Source organism: Acomys russatus, chromosome 26, assembly GCF_903995435.1.
Source record: "Acomys russatus chromosome 26, mAcoRus1.1, whole genome shotgun sequence".
Classification (NCBI taxonomy): Eukaryota; Metazoa; Chordata; class Mammalia; order Rodentia; family Muridae; genus Acomys; species Acomys russatus.
Genome location: NC_067162.1, coordinates 35,182,324 through 35,196,239, shown reverse-complemented (window position 1 = coordinate 35,196,239; position 13,916 = coordinate 35,182,324). Strand labels below are relative to the sequence as shown.

The 13,916-nt window shown below is 48.3% G+C and overlaps 1 protein-coding gene across 1 annotated transcript in view; it reads right to left on the bottom strand.

The window, feature by feature from the left end:
* Vac14 (VAC14 component of PIKFYVE complex) overlaps nt 1-13,916 on the bottom strand; it is a 107,008-nt gene that overhangs the window by 76,418 nt on the left and 16,674 nt on the right. Inside the window, exons 6-10 of the mRNA XM_051169289.1 lie at nt 13,601-13,710; nt 13,252-13,358; nt 12,302-12,436; nt 11,762-11,914; nt 49-112 (exon numbers count right to left, since the gene is read on the bottom strand). Coding sequence (XP_051025246.1) covers nt 49-112; nt 11,762-11,914; nt 12,302-12,436; nt 13,252-13,358; nt 13,601-13,710 — 569 coding nt within the window. The remainder of the gene's footprint in view (nt 1-48; nt 113-11,761; nt 11,915-12,301; nt 12,437-13,251; nt 13,359-13,600; nt 13,711-13,916) is intronic.

The window sequence follows — 13,916 nt, the reverse complement described above, 5'->3', positions numbered from 1 at the left end:
TCTTGTACTCAGAAAGATCTAGACACTGGCTTTTCACAAACCCCTTACCTGGCTGAGGTGAAGACGTTGATGCCACTTCCGAAGCTGGAGTCACAGGAATCGCCTGGACCCCCTGTGTGAAAAAGAGGAACAAGGTGACACTGAAGTCTGCCTGTCCATCTGTAGAAACCAGACCCTGTCTCTCCTCCTCAGCACCCACTCCTCCATTTAGGCTCCTGAAAAGGATGCCAAGGACCCAGTGCCTCTGCAGTCCCCAGGGCTCAGGTGACACCAACCAGGCATGGGAATCTCACAAGCTGGGGACACTCATGCTGAATACAACGGTAGCATTTCAGAAAGGCCTGCAGGCCCCAGGGCAGTGGCTGTACATGACTTAGATTATTCAGTATCTTAGCCAGCAGGGAACGCAGAGCAAGGTCACAATGAGATACTACTTCAGACCCATCAGGAGGGCTAAAGTAAAAAACGAAGAAGATGGAAGTGTTGGCAAGGGTGTGGGGGAGCAGAAACTCTTATGCATTGCTGGCAGAAATGTAAAATGGTGTTGCCACTTTGTATGACAGTTTCTCAGAAGTTAAGCACAGGTGGCCCAGCAATCCTGCTCCAAGAGCTCCAACCGAGAGCAACAGAAATCTGCATCCTACGGAAGCTGCATTTTATGCCAATGCAGCCACCTACCGTAGACAAAGGCTGGCATCAGCCTATATGTCTGGGCATGGATAAACACACCGAAATATTACTCAGTGATAAAGAGGAGCAGGATACAGAATCGATGAACTCTAAAGATATCAACTCCAAAAGACAACACAGTAAGATTCCATTTATAGGAAACATACAGAACAGGGAAGGCTGGGGGGAGTGGAGTGGGTAAGGGCTTCTTTTTAGGTCACTGAAGACGTTCTAAGATTGGTTGTCATGATTATAAAACTTGATGAATAAACAAAAGTTGCTAAAGAGGACACCTTTCAGCTGGGTATGTAATGTATACAGAGCATCAATAAAAGGGCTACCAGTAAACATGATTCTGGGAACCAACTGTGCCCTTGCACTTTGCACAAGTCCCTCAGCATGGGGCCAACTCAAAGCCTTTCCTATACTTAGCTTTCTGCCGCAGGACCCAAACAGAACAGGAGTGAGCAAATTCCAACCTTCTTCTTTTGGCACTTAATTAAGTTACCCAAAGAGCCAAGACATCATGCATGTGGAGGCTGCTTTGGGGCTCTCTTCTAACCCCAGTACTTGCCAGGCACTGCTCAGATCTTAGAGCATCAAGGACAGGAGGAGGGTCAGCATTGTGAGGTGCTCAGATAGAGGCTCAGTAGCACCAGTCAGTACTGACCAACGCAGCCCCAACAGAATGCGCTGCGGACCAAGGGCTTCTGAAGCACCCTTCTACAGCGCCTAACTACAGGCCAATCTTCATGAATGCCACAGATTGGAGGTGATTCAGAAGACAGCAGTTAAGTGTAGTTTTGACTTAAAGGGAGAGGAGGGGACAGAGTTCCAGGCAGCTCAGAGACTGACATATTCTTTTATTCTTTTTCTGTACACCTAAAGTTACTTTTTATAAATCAGTTTTTTTTTTTCTCCCCAAAACAGGGCTTGTGTAGCTATTGCTGTCAGGGATCTCCCTTTGTAGACCAGGCTGGCCTTGAACTCACAGAGACACACCTGCCTCTGCCTCCCTGGTGCTGGGATTAAACTTAGGGAAATATATAGACTATAGACAAGACCGGTCTAGATGAGAAACTGAGGACAAAAGGCATTCTATGAGGCTCTCTAAATCACAAAGTGTCTCAAGCCTGGGATTTTACCAGACACAGACGTGTGTGTGTGTACACACACACACACACACACACACACACACACACACACACACACACACACACACACACACACACACACACACACACGTTGTTTGCCATAGTTTCTGCTGCTGCTTTTCAGTCAGGCCTGAGTTCAAAATTTCTTGCAAGGATGCATGGTGAGAATTTCTCAGCCAGGCTAACAGGCAAAAATCCTAAGGGAAAAAACCCGAAAGGCTAATTGAACTCGGAAGCTGATGTTAAACAGCTGCCGGGAGAAGATGTTTACAGCGCACTTCACTGTCAGAGGTGACACCAACACAGGGAACAGTCAGGCTGGGATGGACTGGCCTAACATGAATAAAGCTGTGGGTTTGGTCTCTGTTGCACACACATATGTGTACACACACACACACACACACACTAAAACTATGAAAGAAGAAAAAAGCTAATGAGAAGGTACAAGTCCCTGACACAGCAATCTATTCATTGCTGAACAAATGCTTACAGAGCTGTTATCGAGTGCATGAGGAAACTTCTAAACAGCCAACAGATGTTAGCTCACTTACTGTAACAAGCCTACAGTGCCAGGACTGTCATCACTCTCATCATAGAGGTGAAGAAAGGGAGGCAAGGTCACACAGCTGCATAGCAGGGGCCAGAGGCCAGACCCAGGGCTCTGTTTCACTGTGCAGCATTTTGAAAAGGGGAGGCTGCAAGTGTGGCCAGGAAGTGTAGGAACTGTATGACTGCAGAGTTAGAAGTTTCCTTTCACATACCAGGGTGGTGAACATTTAAGAGATGACTCATATTCCCATGGGGGAGTGAGGGGAGACTGAGGCTTCTCCATGCTGGAGCTATTTACATCAAACATTATGATGCCATACGTTTTTATTGTGAGATTTTGTTTCTTTTGTTTTGACTTTTTAAAGACAAAGTCTCATGTAGCCCAGGCTGGCCTCAAACTATGTAGGGAGGATGACCTTTAGTTCCTGACCCTCCGGCCTCCACAGCCCACGTGTCAGGAGTGCAGTACAGCACCACCCAGCTGTCCTGTCACAGATGACGACTACCACTGTTCCTGCTGTTGCTCGAATGTTACCAGCCTTGATTCCCAGGGTCTCTCTGTGTAGTCCTGGCTGTCCTGGACTCGCTTTGCAGACCAGGCTGGCCTCAAATTCACAGTGATCTACCTGGCTCTGCCTCCTTCCTGAGTGCTGGGACTACAGGCATGCGCACTATGCCTGGCTCAGCTTTCACTACTACTTCTACTTCTTTGTCTTCTTAAAAAAAAAAAAATCTTTATTTATCTTTATTTTATACATTGATGTCCTGCCTGCATGTATGTCTGTGTGAGGGTGTCAGATCTCCTGGAACTAGAATTACAGACAGTTGTGAGCTGCCATGTGGGTGATGAGAATTGAACCCAGGTCCTTTGGAAGAACAGCCAGTGCTCTTGTCCTCTGAGCCATTTCTCCAGCCTTGACTTCTTAAAAAATTTAAAGTTTACAAATAAAATATTTTCTAAAAATTACAAATCAAGTCTTTGGCCTATTCCAAAAATAGCCTGTGGTCCTTCTTCCTCCCTGGTAAAGGGGATTTTTATTTCTGTGTTAAGTAGGAGGCCCACACTGCCATCTGTCTTCTCTAGTCACACAAGTGGAGGAGGGAAGGCTGTGGCAGCAGGCAAGGCCAGGCCTGTTGTGCTAGTCACCTACCTATGCCATGGTGCAAAGGGTGTGCTGGGAAGGGCAGCCTGACCCAACAGCCAGGGTCCAGACCCCTGGAGGCTGCCCCCCTCATCTTACAGGAACCCACAGATCTGTAGATGAATGTACGACACCAAGCATGAATCTCAGATCCCCTCAGCTGGCATCTCTGTTTCCATTTAGCCATCTCTCCATCTGGGTTTAATCCCTAATAACACAGACAGACACACACAGACACACACGGACACACACGGACACAGACACACATGGACACACACAGACACACAGACACAGACACACAAACACACACAACTTGGCAGGAATGATGTCCCCCTGCAACCCCAACACTTGAGAGGCTGGCACAGGAGGATGCAGAGTTGAACACAAGCTTGGGTGACACAGCAAGGCCATGTCTCAAGAAGACAAACAGAAGAAGGGGTACAAGGGCAGACACACGTAGACACTCACCATGAAGCAAATGTCACAGGAATCTCTATTATAGGCCAGCTCCACCAACAGATGCTACGATGCTATAGCCACTTACTGGGGAAATGGTTTGTGGGGGAAACAAAACCTTCGTTTAATCTCTAGTATCTTCCCCAATATAATTTTTTTGCATATGCATGTGTGTGTGCAGGTGGGGCTAGATGCTGATGTCAGGTGTCTTTCTTTTCATCTTCTGTACTGAGGCAGGCCTGCTGCTGATTAGACAAGTCCAGCTAGTCAGCTTGCTCTGGGACCCCGCTTCTCTGTCCCCAGGACTGAGGTGTGCCTCAGTGTCTGCCTGGCTTTTAGTAAGTTCTGGGGATCCAAACTCTAGACCTCAGGCTTTACCTACTGAGCCACCTCTCTAGCTCTGATCCAGTTTCTTTCTTTCTTTTTTTTGGTTTTTTGAGACAGTTTCTCTGTGTAGCCTTGACTGTCCTGGACTCACTTTGTAGTCCAGGCTGACCTTGAACCTACAGCGATCCGCCTGCCTCTGCCTCCAGAGTGCTGGGATTAAAGGCATGCGCCACTACGCCCGGCTCTGATCCAGTTTCTTAAACCATGTATTTCAAGGGAGGAAAGAAGACAGACAGTAATTTACCAACATTCAGTCAAGTGCACTGCATGGAGTTTGCTCCTGACTTGAAGTGGGGGAAAAAAAAAAAAAAAAAAGAAAAACAACCCCATCCCCCAAAAGCCCAAGGCCAAACCAAAAACTCAACTTAAAACCCAAACAAAACAAGTTGTAAATCCATGGGGAAACATGAGCCCTAAGTGGATATGGATCACCTTAGGGCAGTGGCTCTCACCCTTCCTAACCCTGCGACCCTTTAATGCAGTTCCTCATGTTGTGGTGGCCCCCAACCATAAAATCATTTTCATTGCTACTTCATAACTGTAATTTTGCTACTGTTATGAATGTAACATAAATATCTGATGTGCAATCCCAACGGGTCGCAACCTGCATTTGTGTGTGTGTGTGTGTGTGTGTGTGTGTGTGTGTGTGTGTGTGTGAGTGTGTGTGTGTCTCTCTCTCTCTCTGTTTGCTGAGGTATGATGACCAGATGGTGGCAACCTTTATAAAAGCTTTCATCTTTAAGAAGAACGCATCTCCAGATACAACAGGATGGTGTGAGGCATGTTTCCGACTCATCCAGGGAGGACTGGATGGGGAGACTGGAGCTACAAGCTCAAGCTCAAGTAAACCAGTCTCCACTTACTGTGTTTAAGCATTTCCCCCAGGTCTTTACTAACACCTTTATTTATTTATTTTTTAATTTTTATTTTTTACAAACACCTTTGAGTCTCCTAACCACCTCTGTGTCAAGCTTTATTATCACCATGTGACAAACAGGGCCACTGAGACAAAGAGAGGTTAAGTAGCTGCCCTGAGTCAGTAGGTCAGAGGTAAGCCATAGAGAGCAGCTACCAGATTCTACAGGCAAGCGGCCTGGGTCAGGCTCTCCCACTAGGTTTTAATGACAAAGAAGAATGGGTCCACAACTGAGGGAGGAATGCAGGTGGCTTTTGGGGCAGGGAAATGGCTCTGAAAGGGACACAGCCTGTACTAGGCTGACTGCTGGCCTCCAGCACTTTGCTCTACTTTGTCCAGCTGGGCCAAAGCTCTGAGTGCAGCACCACTGCCCCACACAGTCCCCACCAAGCCAGAGGCCAAGGCGGGAGAACCCTGGGAGTGCAGCAGCTTCAGGCCAGATTGTATGGCGCAGCAAGAACCTTAAAACCCAAATAACCTAACCAACAGCCACAAGAAAGTTCAGTCTTGCTCACACCTCCTGTCAGCCCACATCACATTTCTCTGCCCTCCACTTACAGATAAATCATTAATCCTCCCTGCACCTCCTTTCCCCTTCCCTCTCAGAACCTGCTCCCACATGTCTGCCGTCCCCACACTGTGAAGCTCAGCACCCCAGTCTTTTCAGCGTGTGCAGCTCTCCACAGTCATTCCCCTGCGGCCTTCCCTTGCTTCCCTTCTTCTCATCTCCTTGGCTGTCTCCTTTACTTTGTGCCGTCCTCCATGATGGTGTGTGTGGTCAGGCTCTCGGTGTTCCTCTTCTCTCTCTGACACCCAGCCCCTTGGCACTTTCCCTCAATGTATTATTAGTTATGTTTCTTGCCAAGTTACAAATATACTTGGCAAGATGCAAGTACATGAATATACAAGTTACAAAATGCTTGGCAGAAGCAACCTAAGAGATGATGGATCTAATTTATAGTTTCAGAGGATTTCAGCTGTGGTGGAGAAGGCATGGAGGTCAGAGGGCCTCAGCCTGTGTTCACATGAACTGGAAAGTGGCTGGCAACATTGTGAAGAGATCCTAAGTTTAGCTAGGCCTTCACTCTCAAAAGCCCATCTTCCTGGGAACCAAGTAGTCATCACCCTGTGGGGGGCATTCTAGATTCAAACCATGTAACAAGTAGCCTCCAGACAGCCATGACCAACGGTCCCCATCTGGCCTCCAGGGGAGTGCACATCACCTCGTTAAAGTTGTGACTCTGTCTAAAAGGCGTCACAATCTAGTACTAGTTGTACTTCTTTGTGAATATATTAAAGAAATTTCCTCACCTTCTCACAAAAAACTCCTCCCTGTCCCTCCACAGCTCAGTGGACAGGGACTCTACGCTTCTAGTCATGAGACTCCTTTCTCTCAATCTATGCGCTGACCCCATCTGCATCAGTGAAGGATTTCTTGGCTCTGTGGTGGCCACTCCCTCCAAAGGACTATTACCACCTGGCCTGGAGATAGACCTTAGTATACGTCTGTTAGTTAGTTCCTAAGGCTAAATCATTAAACATGTAAGGCTCATGATACACGCTGTCAAACACCTACTACGGTATCTAATATCTTCGCTGTTCGCCTTGCAAGAAAGCAAGGTGTCTGGTGCCAGCTCTGCTCTCATCCTCAGCCTTAAGGCTTCCCAAGTGACCCCAGGTCCCAGGATACAGCCTGTGACTCCTGGTTTCTCTTACAGGAAAAGTTCTATTTACCTCTGGAGGCCAGCATCATGATCGTGGGAACAGAAACCGGCATTCTGCAGCAAATGTGGTCTCAAAAGCCTTACAAGTTTATGAATTTATTCTTAGGAAGTAATTACAGATGTTTATAAGATTTTTCTGCATGAAAGTTCTCCTTAGCAAGGATTATAGGATTAAGATGGAATTAGAAGTAGCTAAGTGATTCATGATAGATTGGTTAAATAGATTAGAGCATTATCTATCTGATGTAATGATACAAGGTCAGTACATTAATAGGGAAGCACAGCTTAATAAATTAGGAGATTATAAACCACATTTCCAAAGACAAAAGACATCTGAATTACCAGTCCAGAGACAGACTTTATTAATATACCTAATTATACACTGCTGGCTAAAAGGGAAAGCAAGTATATGTTGTGATTTTAAAAAGTTAGCAGAAACAGTCCTAATATCCATACCACAGAAGAAATAGCCCTAATAGCCACTCACACAGTGGAATATTGCTCATCCATATAAAGAAATGAAGTACTAATGTGTGCTAACAACATGGGGGAACCTTGTCATGCAAAGTGAAAGAAGCCGGATATGACTGGGCACATACTGCACGACTGTTCACAACAGGCACAAGCACAGGGCTGGGGGCAGCGCAGGGCTGGGGCAGCGCAGGGCTGAGGGCAGTACAGGCCGGGGAGGGCATGAGTTTCTCACTAGAGGATGATGAGAATGTTCTGGAACTAGATGGTATTAATAGTCGTGCTACTTTGTGAATATGTTAAAACAATTAAGTTGTACACTTTAAAATAATGTCACTAGTCTAGACTAGTGATGACTAACATGGAAAAATGTGTAATACTGGTGAAAAAATTCAAGCTGTGAATCACTATTTCTCAGGATCCCGTGTGTGTGTGTGTGTGTGTGTGTGTGTGTGTGTAAACAAAATACAAAGGCACAAATGGAATAGTCATACATTAAAAAGCAGAACAAGGCACTAAGGAACAACCCAACACTACAGTTAGCAGTGGTGACTCCTAGGTAATGCTACAGTAAGTGCATATCTTCAGGGAGCATATACTTCCTTTATAATCAGAAGTTTAGAAACATGCTGTTTCAAGACCTCTGGGAAGCTGAGCCTGCCTGCAGCCTGTGCTCCCTCCCCTGGGCCTGGGTTCAGTCCCCTGCAATCACACCCTGGTGTCACTGTAATCCTCATGCTGTTGCTATCCTTATGGGCTGATTTGCCTGTACCTGCAGCGCCCAGAGATGGTGCTGACAAATCCTGCCAGAGTCAGCTTTGCAAACAGGTGGGTTTTACTACATGCAGAGGACAGCTGCCACCAGTGCTCTTCTGGAAAGCCTCTCTACAGACTTCCTTCTCATTTCTCACTTCCTTGTTTAGAACCCAAAGAGGCGAAACTCGGCCCAGCTGGGGTCTTGCTACGGGAACACACATCCATGTTCTCCCTCACAGTGCTTCTGAGTGCCTTAACTTCCTCATGCTGCAATGGTGGCATTCCTGCAACAATTCTGTGGTTTGCTTTCAATACAGCTTAGAAAACTATACAGAACTCCCCCAACAGGCTTTCCAGTAAGTGGTTTTGGCCAGCTGTAGGCTGATGTGTTGTGAACGTGTTCAAACGCATTTCTGACTCACAGTATTTTCAGCCAGTGGGTTTGGGGGTTGCCAGTTGATCACAACCTCGTTTAAGTCAAGGAGCGCCCTCGTTAAAACAATACTGTGGTACCTGTTGTGAAGAGCATCTGTCATACAAACAAAAATCTATTTTGAGACTCACAGCCACCCTACAAATAAAATAACAAAATAACCCCACTCAACAAGTCAGGAAACTAAGCTCTGGAAAGGCCAAGTGTGGGAGCCAGGGAGACTGAGCTCGAGGACAGGCTGAACAGCTGCTTAAGGGCACAAGACGCCAGAAACCAGACACCCAAGACAACCAGGGGATGCTGGGTACAGTGTGGTCCGGCCAGGCATGTTGAGTGCAAGGACTCAGAATCAGGGAAAAGGACTTTGCATTGTTTTTCCCTAAATGGCAGGGGCGATGGAGAGCTGCAGGTAGGCAGGGCTTGGGGCAGCGAATACGAAGGACGGTTGGCCTGACTGGAGGCTCTGGAGTTTGAATACACATAGAGAGGGGCCAGTCCAAAGGTGTGCCACGAGGAGCACACTGTTGTGGTGCATGTGAGGAGCATGCTGTTGTGGTGCATGTGAGGAGCATGCTATTGTGGTACATGTGAGGAGCATGCTATTGTGGTGCGTATGTATGTGGAGCATGCTAGTGTGGTGCATGTGAGGAGCATGCTATTGTGGTGCATGTGAGGAGCACGCTGTTGTGGTGCATGTGAGGAGCACGCTGTTGTGGTGCATGTGAGGAGCACGCTGTTGTGGTACATGTGAGGAGCACGCTGTTGTGGTACATGTGAGGAGCACGTTGTTGTGGTGCATGTGAGGAACACGCTGTTGTGGTGCATGTGAGGAGCACGCTGTTGTGGTGCATGTGAGGAGCACGCTGTTGTGGTGCATGTGAGGAGCACGCTGTTGTGGTGCATGTGAGGAGCATGATGTTGTGGTGCATGTGAGGAACACGCTGTTGTGGTGCATGTGAGGAGCATGCTATTGTGGTGCATGTGAGGAGCACGCTGTTGTGGTGCATGTGAGGAACACGCTGTTGTGGTGCATGTGAGGAGCATGCTGCATCTCCACCAGCTGAGCATGCAGGGGAGACTAAAAGAGGAAGGCTAGGCAGGAGGTGCCTGTGGCAGCCACGTGGTCCTGGGCAGAACAGCAGGAACAGATCATGAATACGGAAGAATGAGGCAAGCTTGACCATTTCCTGGCTGGATCATCTGTCAGGTGGCTTGCTAGAACTGTATTGGGCATCCTGGAAAGACTGCGATTAGTTATAAGCTGAGCAAGGCTGAGAATAAATATAAAGCTATCAAATGAGATGCTCCCATTTCTAGAAACTACATAAAGTGTGCTGTTCATCTCTTACAATGCTGTTTATGAGGTAGTAAAATCCAGGCCAAGCTGCTGAAATGTACCCGGGTTTAGGGTGCTGTTCTCCCGAGCAGAAGTCTACTTGAAGGCAGCTTTGAGGACACAGTTAAAAGGATAAAGATGCTGCACTGGCCTGGAATCAAACCTAGGCCTTCCACATGGCAGGCGAGAGCTCTGCCACTGAACCACCAACGCTCTAGCTCACAGGGAGCTTTTTAGCTGCTGCCCATAGGGCAGATCAGCAGCTTTCCAGAGTGCTTACTGCTGCCACAGAAACAGAAAGGGAGGGACAGGGCTGCCAAGTCCTCACACATACCAACTGGAATACAATTCATACCACAAAATTCTGCTTAGCACAACTTTGCCATTTAAAGTAGGTTAACTACGTAACTGGGTGGTTCTAAATGCAATCACAAAGGTGTACAACCACTGCCCCACTTAATTCTAGATTATTTATTTCCACCATGTTGCAAAGAAGCCAAGATCTGTCCTGGACAGTCTCAGGACCAGTTCCCCTCAGCACAGGCAACCACTATTCTACTTGCTGACGGGGATTCAGAGACACCAACTTTCATGTCAAGTTAAAGGCAAAAGGAAGCCTAGCAAAAACAAGCAAAGAAAGTTACCCAACTTGAAAAAACAAGATGTGGGATTGACACATCATTTTAACTATGCGTATGTTAAAAATGTAAAAGATATGCCCCAAATTTGACACTGTTCATCGTCGGCACAGGCAATCCTGCTGCTTCATGATTTTTCCCTTCTGTGCAAAATTTCCACAATGAGAACCATAAAACAAAAAGAGAAGCAAAAACAAAAAGCACAAGTTCACAAACTGTCTATCACTGAGACGCCTAGCTCCTCCTAGAAAGACAGCTTCTCCTGTGCAAGGCCTTTCTAAGTCACCTAAGTCTCTCTTTCTGGGAGTTGGCAAAGTGTTCAAGCGGCTGCACTAGCCCGATTACCAGGTCTCCCTTGTGGCAAGTGAGAATTCTACCACTGAGGCGCCAGCGCTCCAGCTGCGTGCTGTTACTCAGCCCTGGGACCTGGAGTAAGGCTGCCTGCTCCGCCAGCAAGGAGTTATCCAGCACATGCTATGGCTATGGATGTAGGTTCCAGACCCCGCTCTGTCACTCTTAGACATCTGCCCAGGGCGTGCATCCATTTACTCTCTGACTAACTGAGGAGGAGGATGTCCCTCCAGAGATGGTCAGAGACACGAGGATGGAGGAGGTAAGAGCAGCAGGGCTTTAGAGACAAACCTCCTCCAATCAGAATAGAAAACGGTGCCCTTTATTTTACAAGCAACAAGGAAACAAGGTCAAAAAGCATTTGAAGAGCTAACTGTTCAGAAGCAATGATTTGCGCAGTAGAAATCTCCAGTACTTAATAAGCTAGCACTTTCCTGACCCAGCCTCCCTGAGAATGGCTAGGGCAGAGAGGACCAGATGCTGAGAATCAAATGAACTGTGCAACCTGGTACTCTTGCCATGTTCCCAACAATGACTTGATGGTGGCTAAACCCAGGAGGAGATCAGGGTCAATACGTGTTGGCCTTTGAAGTGGCAGGGGTGAAACGCACGGGCTCTGGGGGCAGCTGTCAGAGCCCGCAGGAGGGGCTAACAGCAGTGAGTGGGTTGGTGCCAGAACTAAACGAGTCAATACACGGAAATGACACTACAATCTTAGTCCTAGGACCTGTCTCCCCAGCAGCAGACTGAGGACTTTGACATCTGTCACAGTTACTCACCACTGGCTGTCCCCTCCTGCTTTGGCAGGGAGTCCTCAGGGTTGGGTTCTGTCTGCCTCTGCGCTGCTGGCTTTGGCTCATCTGGCTCGTCATCCTCTGGTGTGACCAGCTTCATCAGGCTCTGGTTACACACATTGGCCACCTCCTTGATACCTGTCGGCTGATGTAAGGACCACACTGTGCAAAGACCTCCTAAAGGCTGAGGCTGCCAGGCTCCTTGGTCATGGGCTCAGACCTCCCTAAGGCCCGTTCTTGCCACATGCACCCTTGTGAGGTAGTCCTCTTTCTTTTCATAGGTGGTCCCTCCTTCACTGGGACATTTCTCATCCAAGGTACAGACTCCTGGTACACGAGATTGCCGCTCCACATCTGGAAGTCAGCAGGTGAGGACTGGGGACAGCCAGCTTGAGACCTGTGTCCCTGGCCTTCCTAACCCGCATTCAGCTCCATCTCCTGCTTCCTATGAGTGAAGGAGCCTACAGGAACTCCTACCCACTCACGGTCCCTCCACTTCAGTTTCCACTCCTGAGTGAAGGATACTTTTCTTGCGGTCATCATAGGCCAAGCAGGGCAGGACAGCAGTCAGGATACCCGAGGAGTAGGGCAGCATCACCCGGCCTGCCAGCTGGATGAACTCCCGCATCCAGCACATGGCTGTCAGCTGAATCAGGTCATCTGGAAGGGAATTGGTTGCGTCCAGAGGGGCTGGCACATGCACTGGAGAGTTCCCTCCCACCTTCCATACACAAAGGCTGGAGGCTGATGAATTGGGGGCTTGACTGCTTCTTGCTATGTGAATACAATACTTCCTGTGCTCTCCACCTTCTAAAGGGTTGTAAGAATAAGTTAAGAGAGAGCAACAGCCTTGTGATGGACTTTGAAAACGGCCATGATGCCCTTCCCTCCCTGAATCCACGCTCCATCACAATATGACTTGTGTTTCCTTTCTAAGTAGAACTCATTTTCCTATCCTTGGATGCAGAAAACTGGCTACTCTGGCCCATAGCATGCCATTGTGGCGATGATGCCTCTGGTTTAAGCATAGGAACCAAGAGACCTGTCTGTGTCCTGTCTCTCTTGGAGCCCTGCTGATGCCATCCGGCCTACTGGATGCTGAGTTCCATCATCCCATATGAGAAGTGAGTGAGACCATCCCAGACCACCTAGCTCCAACTGACCCATGTATGATTAGGTCCTGCCTGGATTTGGGAGCAAATCCACCCAGGAATGAGCCGCTGATTCTGACCTCCGTGTATCCTACCTTTACCTAAGGCAAGGCATGTCCACAAGAGCTTCAGGCCAGGTGAAGGGTATTTGTATCAAGAGCACCCAGGTCTCGTCTTGCCCACACCCACCACCCTACTGCTTCCAGGCCCAGAGCCACATGCAGAGTCTTGCTCACCTGGTCCCCTTTGCCCCATATTGAAGCCTGCATGTGAGAGGCGGCTCCTCAGGAGGCAGTCGTGGCTACAGGGTTTCCACACACTCACCTGTGGTCTGGCAATGGATCACCAGGATATTGGCCATTTCAGCAAACTTCACACTGGATGGGTTCTTCTTAATTTCTTTCAAGAATTCGCCAAGAACCACCTCACACCTACCAACGAGAAAAGGAGGTATGAGCTAGCACGCCGGCCCATTTTTGCTCCGGGTCACATAACTACATTTGTCAGGACACTGAGCTGGCAAGATGAGCTTTCCACCCCTCCATGGATATGGGAAGGATATGAGAAGAAGGGAAAGGTGTGTCCTGGTCACGGGGCATGGAATTGTATGTGACCATGGGTACGCACAGGGACTCTAGGGAGTGACAGCTGTCTGCTCTTTGCCCCAACTCACATTTTCCGAATCTCTTTGCCATTGTCACCCAGGATCTGGAAAAGCCCGTCCAGGATCTCTGGCAGGTAATCCAGCAGGTTAATGTCCGGCACCGACACCAGAACCAGAATCTGATGGAGTGAGAGAAAGAGCTGGCTGGAGAGCTGGCCCGGGGCAGATCCCGGTCTCCTGTTCCCTTCCCCAGGGACCAGCAGTGGAAGCGGGGAGGGGTCTGTGTCATGGCATTGCAGTTGTCTACGGTAGAGAGCTGGCAGCCATTTTTCTGCTCAATGTGCAAGAAGTGGGAGTCTGACTTTCAGATGATTTGGGTGCTGGG